The sequence below is a fragment of the Aotus nancymaae genome, unplaced genomic scaffold (genome assembly GCF_030222135.1).
Source record: "Aotus nancymaae isolate 86718 unplaced genomic scaffold, 86718_ANA_hifiasm-v0.15.2.pri h1tg000025l, whole genome shotgun sequence".
NCBI lineage: Eukaryota > Metazoa > Chordata > Mammalia > Primates > Aotidae > Aotus > Aotus nancymaae.
The window spans coordinates 30,461,876-30,487,492 of NW_026988438.1; the positions used below are offsets into that span (position 1 = coordinate 30,461,876).

The 25,617-nt window shown below is 40.5% G+C and overlaps 1 protein-coding gene across 1 annotated transcript in view; it reads left to right on the forward strand.

The window, feature by feature from the left end:
• SCRN1 (secernin 1) overlaps positions 1 to 25,617 on the forward strand; it is a 66,443-nt gene that overhangs the window by 9,115 nt on the left and 31,711 nt on the right. Inside the window, exons 2-3 of the mRNA XM_012447765.2 lie at positions 12,100 to 12,259; positions 24,514 to 24,695. Coding sequence (XP_012303188.2) covers positions 12,101 to 12,259; positions 24,514 to 24,695 — 341 coding nt within the window. The 5' untranslated portion in view covers position 12,100. The remainder of the gene's footprint in view (positions 1 to 12,099; positions 12,260 to 24,513; positions 24,696 to 25,617) is intronic.

Consider the following 25,617-nt stretch of genomic DNA (forward strand, 5'->3'; position numbering starts at 1 on the left):
GAATTCTATAATCCAGAGATATTATTCTTAAAATTTTAGTTGCATTTTTTGTTTAAAAAAATAAGTTTATTTTTGAGACAAGGTCTTGCTGTGTCGCCCAGGTTGGAGTGCAGTGGTTGGATCTCAGCTCACTGCAACCTCTGTCCCCCAGGCTCAAGTGATCCTCCCACCTCAGCCTCCTGAGTCGCTGGGACTACAGGTGTGTGCCATCATGCTCAACTAATTAAAAAATCTTTTTCTTTCTTTCTTTTTTTTTTTTTTTTGGTAGAGATGGGGTCTCCCTATATTGCCTAGGCTGGTCTTGAACTCTTGGGCTTAAGTGAGCCTCCTGCCTTGGCTTTCCAAAGTGCTGTGATTATAGGTGTGAGCCACCTCATCTTGCCTGCATTTTAAAAAAATCTTTTTCCAATTTATCTAGATAATGTGCATAATTTGAATACCATATATACATTTGTGTGACCTCTTTTCATTTAATCAGCTTTTCTCTATGTATTTATGTGTTGCTCAGCTTTCCATGATATATATGTAGCCAATTACATATTATAAATATGTTTTTTTTAATTCTTATGGTCATCTAAAAGGCTCTCTTTGGTCAGGGGAAAGGGAGTGTACCATCAAGTAGTCCATTACCTTATCAAGTTATGGTCAAGTTGAGTAGTCAATTTCCTAGAATTTTGGTTTTTCAATTTTTAAGTAGATGCTCTTTTCATTTTCCAATCTCTAATCACTTAAATTGCAGTGTTTTGGGGACAGAATAACAAATTAGTTTGTGATAATTTTAGTCATTAAGAAAAAAGTATTCAAAGGACAGTTCTTACCAGGTCTTAGTGAATTAGAAATACTCAGTGGATATTATACACCAGTCTGAACTGGCTGCATTAGCATCACCTGGGTGTTTGTTAAAAAATATCCTTCCTGTGATTTCAGCTTGTACCTACTGAATCAGAATCTCTGAGGAGAGCGGGTGTGTAGGATTCTGCCATTTTGACAAGCTCCCTAGACCATTGTGACGCTTGACCAAATAGCATGGATTGAACCACAGCATGAGAGGACCTTGTTTGAAATGAGACTTTGCTATCTTTTTCTCTGATCGAAGATGAAATATGCATATCCCCTTTCCCTTCAGCTGCTCAGCATACATCTATTGAGATCTTATTATGTGCCAATCTCTGTGTTAGTGCCAGGGAAATAAGGATACCCATGAGTCCTTGCCCTCACAGGGCTGGAAGTCCTATGAGAAGAGACAGATGTTTTAAAACTTGAGAAAAAGAAATGAAGCAAAGGTAAAGAGAACTGGACTCTTCTCTTCCCCTAGTGCATGAACTTACTAAGCCAAACTAAAATCCCTCCCCATCATTGCTACCCCAGAATTCCTTCCTCAGGGAGGTATCTGAAAGTTAGAAGTAGAAACTCCAAGGAAACATTGCTTGTATCAGTCCAGTGCTATTTCTAACCTTAAAGAACTTTAAACACTTTAAAAGCGCTTTGCTTTTCACAAGTATTTATTATAGAAAATTTCAAGCATCTACAAAAGAGAACAGAGCAAACCCTATGTGCTCATCACCCAGTTTTAACAATTTTTATTTCATAGCTGTCTTGTTTCATCTGCACTCTCACCCTGTCTCCCCACTCTGCATTGCTTCTCTTCCATCATTTCACATGGAAATATTTGAGTGTATATCTCTAAAAGAAATAAACTCTTTTTGTAGCCATAACTGCAGCACCATGATCATATCTAAGACATTAACAATCATTCTTTGCTATGATCAAATATGGCATCAGTGTTCATATTACCCTACTTGTGTTATAAAATTTTTGTATGGTTTATTAAATCAGGATCCAAATAAGTTCATTGCAGTTGGTTGATGTATCTCTTAGGTAACTCCGTCTCTTAATCTTTTTTTCTTGTGTGTGTGTTTGTCGTTGTTGAAGAAACCAGCTTTGTCCTACAGAGTTTTCCACAGTCTGGATTTTGTTGATCATATTCCCATGGTGTCATTTGTATTCCTTGTAAGTTGACGGTTAGATCTAGAGATTTGTCCCGTTAAGTACATTTTAGTTACACTTTGGGACATGCGTGTGTCTGCTATGCCAGGTGAAAACTGCTGGTGAGAGAGCATAGTAAGGATTGGTGCAAACCTGGTAAATGCATCATGGGTGGGTGGTAGCAGGGAGGAGAGTGAACACTGAGTGCCTGCTGTGTATAGCCACACTACCAGGTGCTTTCTGCATGCTTCATATAAACCCGAGTGTGATGTTGCGTTTGGGGGTTTAGTTCCATTTCCATATGAGGAAACTGGCTCAGAGTTAGAGGAGTCAGGATGGGAACTAGGGCCTGGTGTCTCTAAAGTGTGTCATCCTCTTGTACCTATACACATGGGCTGCAGGGCTAGGCAGGCAGTGTCAGTGAATGCAATTGCACAAAGGTGATGAGAGGTGGCCCTTTCATTGGCCTCGATGTCAGAGAGTGGAGGGGACAATGCAAGTGCAGGCCCTGTTGAGAGGAGCCACTACCCAACTCCAGTCTTACTGTCATATGGGAATGTGGATTCGGTGTTGCCAGATCTTTTAAGTTTTTAGTGAAAGCCAAATATCTGAATGTCTTTAGGAAATCTCTAGATCTTAAAATGTTAGCTGCTAATGCAGATTCCTAAAAACACAATCTAATGCAGTACTCTGGGCCAAACCAACTAAATCTGCAGTTTGCCACCCCTGCTCCACACCATGCTGCTGGCAAGTATGTCAGCTGCAGACTGGCACTGAAGACCAGAGTTAACTGTCAGAAGTAGCTATTGCCCTTGAAATTGGAGAAAGAGACTGTTAAGCAGCTCTTAAAAGACATGGAGTGACAATGAAGCAAATCTTCAAAAGGTAAGAGTATTTAGACACTTCAAGGAAAGTTTCTGAAGTCTGAACAGATAGACTTTGACAAAGGAACTGCTTTCATCATGTATCCTTCTCTTGTTCTCACAATGATTGAGTCCTTGCTGTGTCCCAAGTGGTATTCTTAGCACTTTGTAAGTAGGTACAAGTATTATCTCATTTAAATCTCACTGCAACCCTGGGAAGAATGAACTACCTATCATTATCCCTGTTTTATAAAAGCTTGGAGAAGTGGCAGGGCTGAGATTTGAACCCAGGTGGGCTTCAAAGCCTGCTTACTCACTTAATAGCCTGTACAGTTATTCTTCCATTACATGGCTCCTCTTTCAAGGCATTGAATATTAGGAGCTAGAATTCACTAGCTGTGGAATCCCAAAGCTTTATGCTCTACTCTCATGTGCTTTCAATGAAACACTTAGTAAAATCTTTCTTTCAGGCAGAGCTTGGTGAGTCTGAGCTAATTTATATAGAAGACTTTCATGAGCTGGCATTTACATCCCAATTTTTAATTGGATAATTCCTTTCCCAAACACTTCATTTATTCCTTACTAGTTCAATAGAAGGTTTACAACAGAAAAAATCAATTTACAAATGAGTATCATTTATCCTATTTTCAGTTCAGCAGGAATGGCAATAATTTAAAAATGAATTTATTAATGAAGAGTATAATAAAATAATTTCTCCTTTGCTTCTCTGAAAGGTGGTAATTCACAGACAGACATTGAATTTAAATGTATTTGGTCTGCTCAATAAAGCTGGGAGTGTGGAGAATAGGGGAGCCTGGCTGGGCATTTGGGTTTCATTCTTTATGTAAGTAAAGGCAGTTTGTCAACGTTACTTGCAAGACACTTAACAAAGACAGTTATTTTCTTTTCCTTAGGTAGCTCAAGGCTGCCTTACCTTATTACTGGGTAAGGTAACTGATGAGGGATATTGTGTGCATCATTGAGATAAAGGGGCAGGGCAGGCTGGCAGTCATGCAAAAAACCCCTTGCCTTGGCTTTGAGCATTCACGCCTTCAATAACTACTCACTGAACTTGAGGACAAAGACCTTTTCTCCCACACAGCTTCCTCCCTCCTCAGCTAGACATTCCGTCTGTGGTCTCCTAGTTACAGGAGTACAGTACTCCCGTCCCTCAAGCCTGAGGTCGGGCCTCCTGCCACCAGTCAGAGGGTGAATGTTGGTACGTGCAGCTCCTTTGCAGTAAACTCCAGGGAAGCACTACTATCTTGTTCCCAAGAGGAAGTCATGAATCCTGAAAGAAGTTTGATAAGGAGGACAATGGTGGTTAGAAACTGAGCTTAGGGATACTTTACCATAGCCAATGGCACAGTAGCTAAAGCTGCATGCTCTAATACATTAGCCTCTGACCACGTGTGGCTCTTTAATTTTCTGATTTTTATTTCTAATTGTGGTGAAACACACATAGTGTAAAATTTACTGTCTTAACCATTTTTAATTGTATAGTTCAGAAGTGTCAAGGACATCCACATTGTTGCACAACTTATCTTCAGAGCTTTTTCATCTTGCAAAACTGAAATCTGTACCCAGATTGTAAACAACTCATCCCCTCTGCCAAGCCCTTGGCAACCACCATTCTACTTTCTATTTCTATGAGTTTTGCTATTCTAGATGCCTTATATAAGTTTTCTCGTGACTGGCTTATGTCACTTAGCCTAATATTGGCTGTTTAATTTTAAATTAATTAAAAATTTGTTCCTTCATTGCACTAGCCCCATTTCAAGTACCAGATAGCCCACCTAGCTGGTGGCTACTGTGTTGGACAGTGCAGAAAAAGGCTATTTCCATCATCTCAAAAGTCCTCCTGGACAGCGCTGGACTGAAGGAAACCTGGTGGCTCACACTGAGAACTGATTGGAGGGGGGACTAGGAAAAAAAAGTAGCAGATATTTTTTCACCCTCTGCCAACATGAATAATCTGACTTCTTTTCTCTGCCACAAAAATGATACCAGCTACGTGATACCTTTACGTTGACAACTTCCATCCTTATCCTGAACTCCAGTCTCCTCTCCTCTAATAGCATGCAACATTAAACTAATATCAGTTGGAGAACATGAATATATAGTACAAACTACAGATAAATGCACTTTAAAATACTCTTAATAAGGAGTTCATAGGAAATGCCTGTCAGCCTTCCCAGCTATGGGAGTTGAATTGGAGTGTTTCATTAATTACAACTGTCAGTATATTGCTAACCTGGCAGGAATCCTAATGGGTATTTGCCACAAAGAAGCCTTATTCAGCAGACCTGCCTTTTTAGCCTGTTGCTTTTAAGTTTTTTCCTTGAGACCCACAGTAAGAAATATTACATCTCAACTTAGTACCTATAGACGCTAATATGTGCTTATGTATGTACTCAAACTTAAAATTAGAGTTTCTTGCATCAGTACTTACCCTTACTGTGTGAGATGCATACATTCTTTCTAAAAATGATTTTCTAAAAAAAGTTGTTCCTATCTGCTAAAAGGCCGCAACATACAGTTTGGAAAACACTGTTTTGGACACACCCGCATCCAGTTTGAGACCTGTAGCCTAACACTGCAGCCCCACAGCCATTTCTGGGTCTCCATGGCTCAGAAGGCAGCTTCAGAATTATGCCTCAAAACAAGCAAGTTTTTTAAAAAAGCCATCAATTATGGCTTTATTTCTGGACAAACTCTGTTCACTGATTTTAACACTGGTTTAAGTAGAATGTAGTTATGATGGAAAACCCCATCATCAAATGGTTATATTCTGTTTTTCAAACCTGAATATAAATAAGTTTTCTCATGTTATAAGTTTCTGTATTAGTGTATGTGCTTGGGAATTAATTGAATTTTAGGTTCTTTTTTTTCTTCTTCTTTGTGAAGGAGAATATACGTTTCATAATGTCGTATGAGGTTATAAATGAAAAGGAGAAAAGTCTTAAAGCCAGCTTCTTGTGTCATGCTTGAGTAATTTAACAGTTTATAAGAATCATGTACGCTGAGCGCGGTGGCTCACACCTATAATCCCATCACTTTGGGAGGCCGAGGTGGGCGTATCACAAGGTCAGGAGTTTGAGACCAGCCTGGCCAACATGGTGAAACCTTGTCTCTACTAAAAATACAAAAATTAGCTGGGTTTGGTGGCAGGTGCCTGTAATCCCAGCTACTTGGGAGGCTGAGGCAGGAGAAATCGCCTGAACCTGGGAGGCGGAGGTTGCAGTGAGCCGAGATCATGCCACTGCACTCCAGCATGGGTAACAGAGCAAGACTCTCAAAAAAAAAATATGTAAACAAAGATTTTAAAATGCATGTTTTATGTGGTATATGAATGACATAACTTGTCAGATTTTTTTTCTTTTTAATGTGAATATCTGGTATGTTACCCAATATTTTGACAAATAATGGGAAGAGAATTGAGTTCCTTTGAATCGCTTTCGGAAGAATTTCATCTTGGGTTCATGAGAGCTTTGTCTTCCAGATTGGCCAGTTTTTCTTTTCCTACATGGACAACTGGAGGAGGCCAACTCACTATTTGTGTGAATCATAGTAGTCAAACTTTGTGTGTTCTCTGAGCAACTCTGAATTGGGCAGCCTGTGAAACAGGTGAAAGAAAGTATCAGAGAACAATGCTAAATAAAAACATTCATTCTAGCTACAACTCATATAAGAATTTGTCACTTTTGAAATTTCAGATGTATTAGGATATAGAAGTAGAACTAAAATTTTTCTTTAAAATAACATTCCTAACTTGTTAATCTCTCCTGGGTTTATTTTAAAAATCATTTCTGGGATTGTATCAGTAAAAATATGTATAGAAAAGTTGGAAATTAGAGGAAAAGATGAAAAAGCAAAGAATTCCATTGCTGGGCTCCCACTGTTAATATTTTAAGCACATTTCCTAGGCAAGTATTTGGGCATAGTCTTTTCTATGTTTATTTTTACATGATTAAGATAATTTATCTTTCCCCCTCAAATCATTTCTTTATGCAGTTAAAAACTCTTTGCATACAGATATTTAATGGCTTTATAGTATTCTACCAGATAGATGTAGCGATGTTTTCAGCCAGTTCTCTGATGATGGACAAGTAAGATTCAGTTTTTCACCTGTATGAATAACCCTGTGTGAACACTTATGCATACCCCTTGCCCATATTCATGATCATTTCCTTAGGGTAGGTACATTGAAATGGAATTACTTATTTCATTTTCGTCATTTCCATCTAGTTTGCGGTTTCATTCCTATCATAGCCAACTTCTTTGATGTTGTCTATATGCAATTTTCAACCTAAAACCTTGCTTAAAAGCCTTCAGTGCTTTACTGTGTATTGTGAAATAGACGCTAAAGTCCTTAATGTCACCTTCAAGGCCCGATGTGGACCTGCCCATCTACCCGCCTCTCCAGACCTCTTCTCCACTTACTTTGACCTCAGTTGCACGAGCTTTTTAATTTCTTGGCTTTGTACCTTTTCTCCAGTTGCAGGGCCTTCAGGCCTGCATGTCCTCTCTCTGGAACAGTCTCTCTCCATTCACCTGTCTTTTGTGGAATAGGAAGTGAGATCTCTGCTTAGAGGAGGTAGGTGGAGGTTTGAAGAAAAGCAAAGGTATTAAAAATTCATTTAGGAGGTAGAGGAATTGGCCAGACAAGGACGCAGAGAATTCCCAGATGGTAATGAGGGCCAATTTCATGGTGTTTTCAGAGTCAGAATATGAAATTTGCATCAAGAGAAGTGTAGTTGGCATCTACAGCTATGATCACCTTTAACTTACGTAATCTAAGCCAGCCTGGTGAGTGCCATAGCTGCTTCCTAATGTTTGTTTTCTTCAGTCTTCCAGAAGTGTCCCACCTCCTCTTTGCGAATTCAGTTTATATGGATGATTACACATTTTGTCATTAGAATAAGAGGACTTCACACATAAGTACTTCTGAGATCACCGGAAGCCTTAATATAAAAATCTTCATTGCTGGGTTTCTTTTGGATACTGCATCACTGCCCTGTCCAATGGAGCTTCTACTAGCTACATATGGCTATTTAAATGAAAATTAAAGTTTTGAATAAAATTGAAAATTCTGATCCTTAGTTATTCTTAACTACATTTCAATAGCTGCCTGAGGCTAGTGGTCATCATATTGAAAGGTGGAGATAGAACATTTTCATCATTGTAGAAAATTCTTTTGGACAGCAATTATATAGACAGTTGAAAAGAATCCAGCTAAGTCATCTCTGAAGCTAGTTAGTGTACACATGGTGATTCAGGAAAAATTAACAGACAGTTAGCCTGGGCTAGTTTGCTCTTAGGTGTGATGCACAGTTTGCTGGTTCATCTAACTTTTCAATTTTTTTTTTTTTTTTTTTTTGAGACAGAGTCACGCTCTGTCACCCAGGATGGAATGCAATGGCATGATTTCTGCTCACTGAAATCTCTACCTCCTGAGTTCAAATGATTCTCCTGCCTCAGCCTCCCAAGTAGCTGGGATTACAGACATGCGCCACCACAGCCAGCTAATTTTTGTATTTTAGTAGAAACAGGGTTTCACTATGTTGGCCAGGCTGGTCTCAATCTCCTGACCTATGATCCGCTCACCTTAGCCTCCGAAAGTGCTGGTATTACAGGTGTGAGCCACTACGCCCAGCCTAGCTTTTTAATTTTTAATATAGACATTGAAATTCTGCTCCCTTCTGGCATTCCCAGTCGTTTACAAAATTTAGTGGAAAAGCCGTTCTCCTTTGGCCCACATATCCCTGGGCTTCTGTTGCCTATAACCTCGTCATGATCATGCGACCCAGATGACTTGCTGACTAAGCAGGTGCCTTGGTGAAAGAATACATGCTTGCCCAAAACCCTGTGGGCTTTTTTATATTTTATAGATAAATCTCATAAATGCAAGATAGGTAGATTCCTACCATTTTTAAGGATCAAATAAAGTAAGGTTCTTCCCCTAGGCGAGACACCAGCTCTTCTGAAGTGGCCCAGTGTTGGTGAGAAAGGGAGCGTGTAAGATACTCAGGCATCACACAAAGGAAATGCATCCTTTCCCCATCTTATCTTCCTCTGGGTCTACTTTATTTGTTTCCACCAGCAGTTCCCCCGACGCTCAAATTCTAGGAGCCCTATATAAAGGCATTTGATTTCATAATTATTCTAAATCTTTCTTGTGCATACACATTCTTTGTTTATCTTTCTCTACTCCTCCAGTCTGAAGATAAAGGCGTTTTTGTGAAAATGGGAAAAGTTAAGGGAGAAAGAACTGGAGCCTCTTTATCTTTCTGTCTTTTGTTTCCCAGAGGGAAGGGGTGATATTTTACCGAGCTAGGAGGGAATTATTTTCAGAACTGTGGGGGTTCCCCCATTTCTCTGCACTCTGGGGAGGTGCCTGCCATAAACAATGCAGGGAAGAACTCTGAGTGTGCATGTAGAGATTAACCTGAAGTAGATTGGATATTGAAATAGCAATACAGTCCCTTACAAAGAGGTTTCTAAACATAGACTATTGATGACTCTGCAATTTGGTAACTGCTTTAGTTAGGAATGAGGCAAGTTGATTTTGATGGGTTTGCTTAACAGAGAATTTTTGATATTCCTCTATTTTAACAGTCAAAACCCAAATAAAGTATTATTTTTTTTGAGACAAAGTCTCACTCTGTGCCCAGATTGGAGTATAGTGGTGTGATCTCGGCTCACTGCAGCCTCAGCCTCTATCTCTCCAGGCTCAAGTGATCCTTCCACCTCAGCCTCCCAAGTAGCTGGCACTACAGGTACACATCACCACACCTGGATAATTTTTGGATTTTTTTTTTTTTTTTTTTGTGGATACAGGGTCTCTTCATGTTACCCAGGCTGGTGTTAAACTTCTGGGCTCAAGTGATCTGCCTGCCTCAGCTTCCCAAAGTGCTAGGATTATAGGCATGAGCCACCACACACCACCAGCAAACAAAGTATCCTATACTTAAGCAGCCTCCACAGTTTATAAAATATGTTCTCAAGCATTATTTTATTTGATACTCATGATAAACCTGTAGGTTGGGGCAAAACCTTTGCAAAAGGGAAACCTAGGCTCAGACAGGTAAAGTGACTTAAGCAAGGTCACATAGCTAGTAGGTGGTGGAGCTAAGTTTTGAATCTCAGTCTAGTGCTTTTCTAAGAACATTGCCTTACTTCTCACTTATGTTTCAGAGTCGTAAAACAAAACACATGGAAGTTGGATAACTGATGATACAAATACAATAGTTGGTACACTAGATAATACTTCTTGAGTGCCTGTGATGCCAGGGGTTGGGGAAAGGGCTACTATGGTTGGATGGCATGAGTCCTGCCTTCAGGGAGCTTTCTTTGAAACAGGTAAAGAAATACACAAGCAACAAATGTACATTATTTTAGAACAAACGATGTATTAGTGCTTGTGGATGCTGAATAAATGAGAGTTCTTTATAGAAGTCTTTATGAAAGAAAGGGATTTTGAATCAGATCCTGAAGGATATGTACAAAGACTGAGGAAAGGGCATTCAAGCCAGATGCAGAGGCATGGTGGGAGAAAGAGAGATGTTAGAGAGTCAGCTTCAGTATGGTGGACTATTAATAAACGAGAAAAGGCACTTGTTTATCACTTATTTACAATCTACCCTGCATAAGACATAGTGTAGAGCTGGAGTTACAGTGGTGTGCAAAAGAGAAAGGTCCTTGCTTTCCTATTGTTTAGACTTTGCGGGGAGAGACTAAATATTGATTGTTGGTAATAAAATAATCAAACAAGTATTTCAGATTATGATTATTACTTTGAAGGAAAAGGACAAGATTCTATGAGTGTATAGTATAGCAACACAAATTAGAGTATTAGAGTGATATTTGAGCTGGTACATGAAAGAACAAGGGTCAACCAGGCAGATCATTTTGGTACAGGAAGCAGGGATGAGAACGCTGAGGACAAAGCGTGGAGTGTGTGCAAAGGTATGGAGGGTACTGGAGGAACTAGAAAAAGGCCTGTGTGCTGGCATTGTGAGAGCGGAGGGGTGAGTGGTATAAGATGAGGCTGGGAAGCGGGAACAAGCTTGATCATATTTTGGTCTTTATTCCAAGAGTCTTAGGAAACCACTGAAGTATTTTAAGCAGGGATGACTTGATCAAATCTTCCCTCTAAAAGGATCACTTTGGCTGCAATGTGGAGAATGTTTTGGAGTGGGGAGTAATAGAGGTTTAGAGCAACCCCTCAGAAGGCTACTCTAGTGGTCCAGGCTGGAGATGATGGTGACTTGGTGCAGACTGATGGCAGTGGAGGTGGAGAGGAGTGGGTAGTTTCCATAGAGATTTAGGAGATGGAATCTTCAGGACTTGGTGACATATTAGATAATGGAGAAGCAAATGGTAAGGATGGTTACTTTGCTACCAAGATAAAGAACCTTGAAAAGGGAAGAAGATGAAATCAGCTTTGAATATCAGGCAGGCAGTTGGGTCTGTAGGTCAGAGGCTTAAGGTGAGAACCCAGCTGGAATTAAATGTGTAAGTCATCAGCATATAACTGACAAGGGAAGCTCTGAGCATGGGTGAATTTTCCCAGATAGAAAAGAGCATTAAATGAGGAAAGAAGGATGAAGCAGTGAGGATGTACACTGGCCAGGTAGGAGAGAACAAGCCAGTCCAGGAGCAGCTGGGGAGATGGAATTCCTCCAAAGATGTGTGAGTGTTACGTCATCGAGGTAGAGTAAAACTACTAAAAACAACAAAGCAGGATATCTTTCAATTGATCTCTAGACCCATTTCCTCATCACACCTCAAATTTGTTATGTGGTGGCTATGCATCTCTGGATCTGAGGGACTTGTGTAGTTAGTAGTAAGGTACGTTTATTCTTTTATTACTATGAACAGATTGCAGTGTGTGTGTGTGTGTGTGTGTGTGTGTGTGTGTGTGTGTGTCTATCTGTCTGTCTTCTGCCTGGAACAATAACCTCCTTTCCTTTCTCCCACGTCACTGCACTTTTGGCTGCCGCTGTGGTTTGCTGCAAATCTGAGCTCATTTAATCCCACAGAGTATTAAACAATATCTGGTCTCAGTGGCTCTGTCATTCCACTGCAGGCACTCCACCTTCATTTGCCAGCTGGGATCTCTTAATGAGCTAGCTGCGCACAGTTCAGTAGTAAAACCCTTTTAGCTGGTGAAATATGTTTGAAGAACTCACTGTTGCAATGTTCCATGTGAGGCCTACTTCCACTCTCACTGGCGTTCTCTTTTCAGGATGGCTGCAGCTCCTCCAAGTTACTGTTTTGTGGCCTTCCCTCCACGTGCTAAGGATGGTCTGGTGGTATTTGGGAAAAATTCAGCCCGGCCCAGAGATGAAGTGCAAGAGGTTGTGTATTTCTCAGCTGCTGATCATGAACAGGAGAGCAAGGTTGAGGTAAGTTGTGGATTGCAGTCTCGCCAGTCACACTTACTCTCTTTTCTCTGGCTTTGCCACCAGCACACCTTAACTCCTTTCTTGGAAGCTTGCCTGTGAGTCAGAGCTGTTATGTCAGTTCTGCTGATTCCTGTTTCCATGCAGGTTTGCTCATAGCCTTGGAAACAAGGTCATGGGAGAGCTCTGTGCTCACTGCTATGGCTGTTGTTTTATAATTAAGTAAACTATTTACATGGTTCTGAAGTCAAATCTACTAAATAAGATTTATTCACAGAAGTCTAACTTCTATCCTTGTCCCCTTTACTCTATGGCCTTTTGCCCTATAGGTAATCATGTTTCGGAAGATCTTGGTTTATCCTTCCATTTGCAAAACTACACACACACACACACACACACACACAATAAATCACACACACACGTGTGTATTCATCCTAGTCCCTTTCCTCCTTTCTTCGATTAACAGCAGCATGCCATATATACTTTTCTCTACCTTGCATTTTTTTTTCATTTTTATTTTATTATTTTATTTTCTTCAATCAGCTTTCTCACGTTGAATCTCTACTTTGTATTTTTCAACTCAAAATGTATTCTGGAGATCACTCCATACAGTACATACAGATCTTAATTCCTCATTTAGAGCTGCATGGTATTTCATCCTATGGATGTACCATAGTTTAACCAGCCCCATATTACTGCTGGACATTTGGGTTGTTTTCAGTCTATTGTTATTACAAATAGTTTTGAAGTGGATAACAGCCTTATGCATCTGTCATAGTGTCTGGTCTCAGTTTATGTATTTTTATCATGTAAAAAATTATCCATCAATTCTTATTTGGAGTCTTTTAAAAATACTATTAAAAATACTATTTTTAATAGTATTTTATTTGGAGTCTATTAAAAATACTATTTTGTCAGTATTTCTTTGGGATAGATGCCTAGAAATGAAGTGCTGGGTCACATGGTAAATAAATGAGTAATTTTATTGTCAAATTTCCTTCCATAGGTGGTGTAGCATTTTTCATTCCCATCAACACTGTATGACAATGCCCGTTTCTTTTCCCAGAATGTGTTGTCAGACTTTCATGATGGCTATTTTAATTGTACATTCTGCTATTTTACTAAATTCTTTTATTGGTTGTGTCAGCTTTTGTCATTGATTCTCTTGGGGTTTCCAGGTATACTGTTATATCACCTGCACATAGAGATTGTTTAGTTGTTCTTCTGTCTTTAATTGTTTTCTTGTTTGATTGCTTTGGCTTATATCTCAGGTTCTATATTAAGTAGTAGTGGAGACAATGGGTGTCCTTGGCTCTGCACCTGTCCTAGGGGCTGCCTCTAGTGCTTCCCTATTAAGTAAGCTGCTGGCTTTGAGACTGAGATTTATATAGTTTTATGTGCCACTGCACTTGGCTTATATTAAAAAGTTTACATAAGCCGGGTGTAATGGCACATGCCTGTAGTCCCAGCTACTCTGAAGGCTGAAATGGGAGGATCACTTGAGCCCAGGAAGTCAAGACTAGCCTGGACAACATGGTGAGACCCCATCTCTTTTAAAAAACAAAGTGTACATGAATTTCTATGTTGAATATTTCTAAAAACAACAACTCAGGAATCGATATTAAATTTTGTTAAATATCTTTTCAGTAATTATGGAGATAATCACTTATTTTTTCTTTATGTGATAAATTGAACCATCTTTGCATTCAGGGCATAACCTTTTTGGTTATGTTTTATTTATAAGTATATTTATGTGTGTTTGTGTTTAGATGATAGTTTGTTAGAGGCTGAAAAGTCTGGAGAAAATAAATTAGGTCTAGTAAATGAAGAAGCTCTTTTCACTACATAACCTCTATTCTTTGGTGTTCTGTGCTTCACAAAATAAATGGATTTTTCTGATGATTGTGGTTGGTTTCGAATAGGCATTCATCAATTTGTATTTTCTTAAACTCTTCCATTACATCCAATGTGTATTTTATTTTCTTATCTAAATCTTAAATCACTGGCTCCCTTCCAGTTCTTTAAAAGCATTAATCAGCTCCACAGAGCAACAGAACTCTATGAGGGGCTGCTTATTTTATATGAATTTAACAAAGGCACTGAAATGAACAGGCAGGTGGCAGGACTTCACATGGGCTGTCTGTGGATGGTCCAGTGGTAGACTGGACCACAGGGCTTTCACCAGACCCACTTTACTCTCTTACTGAGCCACTAACTTAGTAAGAGCCCCTAAAACTTTAGTGGGATTTTCCTTTTATGCAGGCAAAGAAGAGTGCCAGGTTCCCTGGTGAGCATGTTAGGTTTTAAATGGGTATTCATCAATGAGTGAATGTCCATGTTATTTGGGTCCAAATGTTTCTCCCTTTTCCTGGAACAGACTGGACTCTGTGTGGATAAAGTTTGCTGGTTTGAGTTGTCACTGACCTTCCCTGTCTGTCCTTCCTGGACATTTTAATATTTTTTTCCTGGGAGACATACAAACTGAAATAATCTTTGATTTTCATGTGGGCAGATTTAAGTTCCCAACGGTGGCTGCACCAAATCCCATCCCGCATGCCCTTCTTCCAGTGTGAAGGGCACTCCTTCCATGAAGAGGGAAAGGTGAGTCTGTGCCCTTCACTCTCACTGTGAATCTTTGAGGGCTTGTGATTGCTCTGACCAATGGAGCATGGTGGAAGTGATGCTGTGTGACTTCCAGGGCTGGGCCGTAAAAGGATACAGCTTCTCTCTCTCTCATTCCTCTCTGTTTCTCTCTCTCTCTCTCTCTCTTATATTCCTCTCTTTCTCTCTCTCTCAGACATGTGAGTCAGTGACCTTTCAGATGATTCCAGGCCCTAGACACTGGAGTGGAGACACATTATCCCTGCTATTTGCTGTTTAAATCATGAGCATTAAAAAAGTTGTTTTACACCACTAAATTTTTTACACCATAAATTATACCACGTAATTTGTTAAGTAGCCATAGTAACTATAAAAATCACGCAAAGCCATTTATAAACATGTCTGAAATAAATATTTCAAAAAAGTGTGTTTTCTTTTTTGGAGGATAGGCTAAATAACTTAATTTACTCTCATGGTTACAATTATTTTAAGGAGGAAGGTAGATTCCTTTTACTAGTTAACCCATGGCATATGATTGCTCAGATATACTTAAGTTAAATCCTATCCCCTTGCATAAATAAGTACAGTTTGATATATACCATATTTAGCCTCCAAGGCAGCTCTGACCGCTCTTCGGAGTTCCATACCTGTATTTTGAGCTGCCTCTTTGCATTTCTATTTGCATATTCTACAGGTGAAATAACCCACAGGTAAGAAAGCAAATTCATTTCCCCCAGCTTATATATCCCTGTTGTTCTAACAGCATCATTGTCAGCCACATAGTTTATGCTGGAAGCCAGCGGGAAACTCGGACCCTCATGCCCCCTGCCCCCATCCCCACCCCACAGAGACAGCTGTCACTGAGTCCCCCTGCCCCCTCTCTTGTGTGTCCGTCTTCTCCCCACTGCCCCTGACTCATTCAGACTGACTCCTTCTCATTTCTGCTATAATCTTCTTATTGGTCCCTGGGTCTCTTTCTCCTGGGATCTTCTCCCTACAGGGTTACCAGAATTTTATTCCCAGAGCGTAGCTCTGTCAAGCCCTTGCTGAAAAGTGTTTGGTTTTGTTTATAGGATGAGAGTCCAGGCTGATTTGTATGCCATTCAGAACTCTTCTCAACTGGCATCCTGCTCACTTTTCCTTTCTTTTATCCTCTTTCATTCTTTTCTATTTTAAATTAATAGACCATTTTTAGAGTAGTTTTATGTTTACAGAAAAATGAACAGAAGGCACAGATAGTTCCCAAACAGCCCCTTAACCTGCCCCCCAGTTTCCCCTGCTAGTAACATCCGGCATCAGTGTGGTACATTTGCTACAATTGATGAGCCAATATTGACACAGTATTTTTTTTTTTTTTTGAGACAGTCTAGCTTTGTTGCCCAGGCTGGAGTGCAGTGGCTCGATCTTGGGTCACTGCAACCTCCACCTCCCAGGTTCAAGTGATTCTTCTGCTTCAGCCTCCTGAGTAGCTGGGATTACAGGTGCCTACCACCACACCCAGCTAATTTTTGTATTTTTAGTAGAGACAGAGTTTCATCATGTTGGCCAGGCTGGTCTTGAACTCGTGACTTCAGGTGATCTACCTGCCTTGGCCTCCCAAAGTTGCTGGGATTATGGGTGTGAGCCACTGTACCTGGCCTGATACAGTATTATTAATTAAAGTTCATAGCTTATACTCTTTGTATAATGACAAGCCATTGCAGTATCATAGAGAATACTTTTACTGCACTAGAGAGTCTGTGCTCTGCCTATTCACCCACCCATCCTAGCCCCCGGGAAATTACTGATCTTATTGTTGTGTCCATAGTTTTGCCTTTCCTAAAATGTCATATAGTTGGAATCATGCAGTGTGTAGCCTTTTCAGATTGGCTTTTTTCACTTAGTAATATGCGTTTAAGATTTCTTCCTGTCTTTTCCAAGTTTGATAACACATTTCTTTTTATCACTGAACAATATTCCGTTGTCTGGATATACCAGGTTATTTATTCATCCATTGAAGGACAGCTTAGTTGATTCTAAAGGTTGGCAATTAAGAACATGGTTGCTCTAAATATTTGTGGGCAGTTTTTTGTGTAGATATAAGTTTTTAACTCATTTGGCTAAAGACATTTTAAAATGTAATTTTTCATTTTGAATAGGTAATCATATGTTCATGTGGTTCAAAGACTGAATGGTATTTAAAAGGTTCACAGTAATAAGTCTTCCTCCCTTGTTTTCATCCTGTATGACCCTTTTTATTAATTTCATGCATATCTTTCTAGTATTTTATGCAGATACAAAAAAAGTGAATATCTGGCCTTATTTTCTATTTTTATGTGAATGCAGCACATTATATACACTACTATTAAGATTTTTTAATATATAACTTTGAACTTACAGAAAAGATCTGCCATTTGCTATTTTCACTTAATAATATTTTCTAAAGATTTTTCTATATCTAGTGATTGTCCTTATTTTTTTTTTTTTTACAGCTACATAGTAATCCATTGTGGAGATATATTATAGTTTATTTAATTAGTGCTGTATTGGTGGACACTTGGACTATTTCCAGTATTTTGCTAATCCAGAAAGTGCAGCTGTGAAGAACCTTGCACATAAGTCATTTTGTGCATGTGTAGATATAGCCATTGCATGTACTTCCAAATGTAGCATCATTGGGTCACAGGGTAAAACTTTTATGATAATTAACCTCCATAAGTGTTATACGACTTCCTGCTTACTTTTCTATTCTCATTCTTAGCTGTGCCCTCTCTGCTTGTACTCTAGGCCCCAGCTACACTGCACTGCTTGCCATTTCTTCACCGAATAACACACTAGCATTTTTCTGTGCTTTTGCTCTTTCTGTCCTTTGCTAAGAAGATCCTTCTTCTCCCCTCCTCTTATCTACTTGGTGGATTCCTGTTCATTCTTCCAGGCCTCAACACCAATATCCCCTCTTCCCTGTAGCCTGACACTCCTCTATTCATGTCAATTGAAATTTAAAACCACCTCAGACTAAAAGATGAGTTCTGGCCCAGGTGAGAAGGTTCTAGGTTCATGTTTTCCTTTCCCTTTACCGTGTCTTGGGCCTTAGAGCCTCTCTGAAACTCAGTTTCCTTATTTGCCAGATAGAGATCATAATATCCCCTCTGCCTGCATTACAGCATTTAGTGAGACACACCTGAGCTGATGCATGAATGCACTTTGTAAAGCTTTAAGGAGAACATTGTAAAGAGGGATTTTTTTTTTTTTTTTTTTTAAGAATTGACTAATGTTGAGAATTGCTGTGACTCCAGGTATCAGTTTCAAAACTATCTTTGGCACATCACATACTACTGAGTCTGCTTTTCAAACGTACTCTTACCCCTTGAATTCCCTTACTTATGTCCATCTCCTATACTTGTCCCAAGTACAGAATGATGGGTTCTTTCCATATTTAGGTCTAGGAGCCACAATTACTATTGTGAAACTTTTATACAGACAACTATTAAAATACAGACTTTTTAAACTATGAAGAGTAAGAACTTAAAAACCCATCTATTCGTTAGCCATTTCATGACACTTTATTTTATTTTATTTTATTTTTGAGACAGAGTCGCACTCTGTCATCCAGGCTGGAGTGCAGTGGCACAATCTCGGCTCACTGCAACATCTGCCTCTTGGGTTCAAGTGATTCTCCTGCCTCAGCCTCTTGAGTAGCTGGGACTACAGGTGCGTGCCACCACAGCTGGCTAATATCTGTATTTTTGGTAGAGACAAGGTTTTATCTTATTGGCCAGGCTGGTCTCAAACTCCTGAGCTCAAGTATCGCCTTTGCCTCTCGGGTTCAAGCAGTTCTCCTGCCTCAGCCTCCCAAGTAGCTAGGATTACAGGCATGCACCACCACGGCTGGCTAATTTTTGTATTTTTAATAGAGACGAGGTTTCATCATGTTGGCCAAGCTGGTCTGGAACTCTTGAGGTCAAGTGATCCACCTACCTTGGCCCCCCCAGAGTGTTGGGATTACAGGCATGAGCCACCACGCCCAGCCCATTTCATAACATTTTAAATATGTGTTCTGAGTTTCCCTAGAAACCTCATACTTGAGTGTTGAGGTCCCAGGAGATCATTTTCTGAGAATATAACTATCTATTATATAATTTATTGTATAATAATTATTTAATCATATATAAATATTTAATAATTATATAATCTAATCACATATATACATATATATATACACATATATATACACACACACACACACACACATATATATATATATACAATCAATCTAATTATATAATAGATGGTTATATTCTCAGAAAATGATTTCCTGGGACCTCAACACTGAAGTATGAGGTTTCTAGAGCAACTTCTGGATACATGCGAAAACCATTTAAAAAGTCCTCTGAACTACTTATTCATCCACTCACCCACCCTGCCAATGGATCCCTCTTTCCAGACGGTCCTCCCGTCAACTTGTCCACTTAGCCACCCTCCATCCTCCTGTCAGTCAGTCCCATCCAGCCATCACCTCCATGTCAAGTTCACTATGCTTAAGACTAGAAGAGTAAGAAATAAGATCCTCTAGCACAAAGTTCCTCAGTTTCCAAAATTACACTGGATATTTTTATTTAGCTGCAATTTGCAGAGGGCTTCCTCTCATAATGTCCCCTTTCCCAAATGCATTTCTGATCTCAGACCTTTGCATTGTCCCTCCCCAAAGATCTTATGCTTCAGTGAAATAAAAAACAGTTCTTCTAAAGTGTGGTTGAGGTTGTTGCCCTTTGATCTCAGCAACTTCTTTATTTAAACTTATATGAACCTTAAGAATACATTTCCTAAAACCAGTCAAATAGCAGGCAAGATAATGGGGTAAAAAATAAAATAAAAACAAACAAGCAGGGCATGGTGGCACATACCTCTAGTCCCAGCTGCTCGGGAGGCTAAGAGGGGAGGATCGCTTGAGCCCAGGCATTGGGAGGACAGCCTGGACAACATAGTAAGACACTATCTCTAAAATAAAAATACACACACGCACACACGCACACTCACATATGTAATCAAAAATAAATAAAAAACCCTCAGCGATAATTATCAATGCTTCTTTAGAGCTACAAATTTTTAAACGCTAAAAATATCTCTCTAAAGCATCCCATTTTCTTTGCCGTCTTCCCCCACCCTAAGAAGTTTGGCTGACTCATCAACTCATCTCACAATGGTTTTCACTGGTGGTGCCAGGGTTGTGTTCACCATCTGAGTACAGTACGAAAGGCACAATGGTTGTGTTTCATTAATTGAAACATCTATTGTGTGAGTGTCTGTTTCCCCTTTCACTGGGTGGTATCCAGAAATAGTGTGCGCTGGAATGTGGATGGTGCCAGTGACGGCATGAAGCTGATCTTGCTTTTCATTTTTGCCATAATCACACAAAGTAATGAAGGGCTTGCTCTGCAGAATTGTTTTTGTCTTTAGCTCTAGGGTCTTTTGGAGGCTCATATTTTCTATCCTCCAACCTGGCAGGTGGACCCTGAGAGAGTGGCAAGCTCAGGACAGGCGGATCCTTGGAAACCCCCTGATTAGCACTGTGCAGTGTTGACATTTAGAAGCATGCTTCACCACATTCCCGCTCTGGGCATTCTTATATTGTTATGTGACTTGGGCACCCAGAAGTCACACTTGCTGACAGATTTGTTTTATGAAAGTCTGAGTGGGAGTGGCTGTGGGGCAGAAAGACCAATTGCTCATCTCTTTCCACAGTTCACTTTAATAACCAAAGCTGAGACCAGAACTGTCTCTGTAAAGAGCCATCTTTTAGGTGGTGAATGCTTTCCTTTTTTCTTTTTCTTTTCTAATAAAAATTAGGCTAGGAATTTTTACTTGGGGAACTAAATTGTTTTTGCCATACTGAAAGAAGATGTCAGGTGCTTTTTGGATATTTGTACCTGGAGAAACCTCTTCTGCTTCCTCAAATCCCACTTCTCTGGCTCACTAATAATGTGGCAGTCGCACAGGTCGGTGGATTTTATTTTTAAAAATGACTTTGGAGTTCATGTTCCAGATGGCTGACTTTACCAAGTTTAGCTAATTAAAGTTTGTGTAAATGTTCTGGATTTTGTGAGATTTGCTCCCAAAGTGGGATTTTAAGTAGCCAGTCTATCTATATGAGACAGATGTGTTCTCCCCTCCCCAACCCCACCTGGCTGTGATTAGCCAGATTTAAAACACAATGAGTCGGGTGTGAATAGCTGTCACTAAAGGACCCTTGTGAGGCCTGTGCTCTGTGGCCCATGACAAAGATGCAGCGAGGGGTATGTGTTCCAGGCTAGGGGTCTGTGAAGGGATCTGGCTGCCTGGCTTTGGTCTGGTGCTTAGGAGGGCTGATTGGGCCCATCTGGCTACTTGGGGATCCCCTTCCTTCCTCATCATTCCAAGTTTGGCCTGAAAAGCGTCGAGTTGGCTGCATATATTTTGAACTCCTACGAAGACCATCTGGTCTTTTTGATTCAATTGTCAACATTTTTTTAAAATCAGGCAGTCTGTATTAAGCCCTTGCAGTTCTGTGCCTCAGTGACATCACAGCAGCTCTCCCACATGGCACAGCAGGGACCTCTCTGGGCCATGGATACCCTTGACTTGCCCCTCCTCTCTTAAGCTCTTAGCTCTGTCTGGAGTACCTGGATGTCTGGCCCGTTTTTTAAGGTCAACACAGATTTCTCCCACTTGATAAAGCCTCTAGAGGGCCATGCAAATGTGTTTCCTCATTTCTTTGGACCTTTACCTTTTTTTTTTTTTAAGACGGAGTTTCACTCTTGTTACCCAGGCTGGAGTGCAATGGCACGATCTCGGCTCACCGCAACCTCCACCTCCTGGGTTCAGGCAATTCTACTGCCTCAGCCTCCTGAGTAGCTGGGATTACAGGCACGCGCCACCATGCCCAGCTAATTTTTTGTTTTTTTTTTTTAGTAGAGATGGGGTTTCACCATGTTGACCAGGATGGTCTAGATCTCTTGACCTCGTGATCCACCCGCCTCGGCCTCCCAAAGTGCTGGGATTACAGGCGTGAGCCACTGCGCCTGGCGGACCTTTACCTTTTATGTTCCCTTAGACCTTTGTAATTTCTTCATCCATCCATTCAGTCACCCATCCAAAAAAACAGGCCTATTGATGCCTGATACATACCAGACTTGGGGTGTGTCAGTAAACTAAACAACAAAGAAGCTCCCCTTCCCTCTTGGAGCTTACACTGTAGCTGGGGGAGATAGTATACATAAACAGTACATGTATAAGTCCGTCAGTTTTATAGTATTTCAGAGGGGGATAAATGGAGTGGAATGGGAAAGAGGAACAGCAGAGCAGGATCAGGTTGACCAGAAGGGAAAAGCAGGTGACAGCAGCAAGATGCTGCAGGAATGAAGTAGGCAGGCGCTGGAGGCACTGAGGTTGGCCGGGGCTTATAGGAATTTGTGTGCATGCCTTCCCCTTTCTCCCCAACCAAAAGGACAGGGCCTGGGCCTTCTCACTGATTTTCTGCTTTCAGCATTTAGCACAAAATGATTTGTGTATAGTTGGTGCTCTGTAAATACCTGGGGAAATGGAAATGAATGTGTAAACATGAATTTGAGGACAAATAGACCATTTTCTAATTTTTACTTTTTTCCTTCCCTTTTTAAAACCTGTATAATAAATCTGTGCTTGAGAAGCTGAGATTCTTTTCCTGTTTACTCATCGTTTTCAAGACAAAAGTTGTCACTGGCACTTGCTCAGTGGGGACGGGGTTAAAATGTAAACTTCACTTCCATTTCAGAAGAGCACAGAGGAGCAGAGTTTGATTACTGCTTTGGCCAGCTTTTTGCTCTACAAGAATCATTTTTTTAAAAAAATAAATAACTTTTGGGAACTGCACAGGGGAAAATCTCGAGTGTATTTTATTGTCAATTTGCCATGAAAAATTCAAGAGTCTCTTGAAAACCTCTGGATATAATTAGCTTTCAGTCTGCAAATATTTATCAAGCAAAATGACATTGTCCCAGTGCAGACCAACAGCTCACATGAATTGTGCAGACCAAAAGTCACCTGACCAACGACTGTGCGTACCACACGGGTTTCAGCTGTTCCCTGAGGTTTAGCAATTATAGGAAATCAATACAGAATAACTTCGTGGGCTGCATTCAGTCAATATAGCTGGGTCTTGAGTTAAAAAAAGAAAGATCCAAGGCTGCTGTTGCTTTCAGCTGCCCAATTTAAAATGTAAATGACTCCTGCAGCTGATAAAATTCTCCCTTGAGAGCTCCAGAGCACTGTGTAACTTAGAGCCTTGAATTCAATACAGCGTCCACCACACAAAGAGTGTGAAGAGTGTGTCATAGGCTCATAGAATGTCAGAGTCAGGAGGCTCCCATGGGGAAGCTGGTTGCAGGTTCCCCTGCTGTGGGTCACAATGTGGGGAGGGGAAAAGGAAGCACAAGAGGGTGAGGCTCTCAGGGTTACCTCCACCCTGGTCTCCAGCCTCTTTCTCCCTTCGCCTGGACATACTTTGACCGATTTTATTGTGCTTATGATTCTGTGTAAGAGTTTGTATGAAGAAAGTGTTCTGAGGTCAAAAATACTTGGAAGAAATAGTTCGACTCAAATTAGCTCCCTCATTTTCCAGGTAAAGCCACTGCAGCCTGGAGAAGGTAAGATAAACAACTAAGTTGTGTGTTCTGCAGTTCTGACAGCAGCTGGAGATGCACCTCTGTGGGACTGTTTCCTTCTGTGTCTACCTCATTGTCTTAGTGTGAGGATCAAATGGGATAGACAGGAAAGTCACAGTGCACAGTATACATTGTAATGCAATAGTTAAATGCAAATGTTATGATCATTTTCTGTTTTCTACCACTAGAGCAATCATGCAGGTTGTCAAACTGTGTTCCAGGAAACCCCAAAGGTCCTTGCAGGGGGAATCAAGGTCCTGTCTTCTTTAGACAAAGCATCTTCCTTTTTATCTGCTTTCTATCTTAGGCTTCTAGGTAAAGTTTCTGTTGATGATAGGGCTCGTAAATAGCTCTGTTCAATACTGGTGAATGCTGGCAGCCGTCTGTGCCTGTTGAAATGGGCAGGCTTAGGATGTTCAGGATGATGACTGGCTGAATACCTGGTTCAAGATGATTGCCCTGTTACGTAAGCACCAGAAATAGATTGGCATGAGCCACACAGACTGAAACTCACCATGGAGACTTTTGAGCTGCTTTGAGAAGACTTAAAAATCAGTATATCCTAGGCTGGGCGTGGTGGCTCATGCCTGTAATCCCAGCACGTTGGGAGGCCCAGGCGGGCAGATCATGAGGTCAGGAGTTCCAGACCATCCTGACCAATATGGTGAGACCCCATCTCTACTAAAAATACGAAAATTAGCTGGGTGTAGTGGTGCACACCTGTAATTCCAGCTACTCAGGAGGCTGATGCAGGAGAATCGCTTGAACCCGGGAGGTGGAGGTTGCAGTGAGCCGAGATCATGCTACTGCACTCCAGCCTGGTGACAGAGCCAGACTCTGTCTCAAGAAAAAGAAAAAAAAAAAATTAGGGTATCCCCAAGGCCTTTTCTTTTTTGGCTCTGTTTGTAACTGATACGATGGTTTGGTATAAGTACCCAGGTGGAAACCAGGTGGTACCTGACAGGTGATGGCATTTTCCTTCCTGTCTTTGTTTTTCAGTGCACTTACATTTCAGTCGACCAAGTTCCGAGGACCCATGCCATAATGATAAGCAGACCCGCCTGGCTCTGGGGGGCAGAAATGGGAGCCAATGAACATGGAGTGTGCATAGCCAATGAAGCTATCAGCACCAGAGAGCCAGCTGCTGAGACAGAAGCCTTGCTGGGGATGGATCTGGTCAGGTACTGCACGATGATTCTTTGAAACAACTTCGCAGAAAAGGTTGGAAATGGGGACAGGATGTATTTCTCCCTAAACCCTCTATTTTTTTTTTAACATAATCCTTCTAAAGATGATGTGTGCCTTTTGATAGAAACTTTAAGATGATGGAATAAAAGAGTGGATTACAATGGAATATTATTTAGCAATAAAAAAGAATCAAGTGACTGGGCATGGTGGCTCATGCCTGTAATCTCAGTACTTTGGGAGGTGGAGGTGGGTGGATCACCTGAAGTCAGGAGTTCGACACGAGCCTGACCAACATGGTGAAACCCTGTCTCTACTAAAAATATAAAAATTAGCCAGGCATGGTGGTGGGTGCCTGTAATCCCAGCTACTTGGGAGGCAAAGGCAGGAGAATTGCTGGAACCCAGGAGGCAGAGGTTGCAGTGAGCTGAGATCATGCCACTGTACTCCAGCCTGGGCGACAATAGCAAGACTCTTAAAAAAAAAAAAAGAGTCAAGTACAGATACATACTAAAACATGATGATCTTGAAAACATTATACTAAATGAGAGAAGCCAGACACAAAAGGTCACATATTGTATGATTCTCTTTATATGAAATATACAGAATAGGCAAATCCATAGAGACAGGAAATTTGGGTGTGGGTGAGAGAATGGGGAGTGATTCCTAATGGGTATGAGGTTTTTTTTTGGATTGTTGAAAATGTTCTGAACCTTAGATTGTGGTGATATTTGCACAACTTTGTGAGTAAACTAAAAACCACTGAACTGTATAGTTTAAATCGGTAGATTTTATAGTATTTGAAATATGTAATATGTATATATAAGAAAAATATAAAAAATCATAAACTGGAAAAGAAAACTAGAACAGAGATCACTTCCCTCCTTTCCTCTCAGCGTCTCAGTTGTTTTTTTCTTC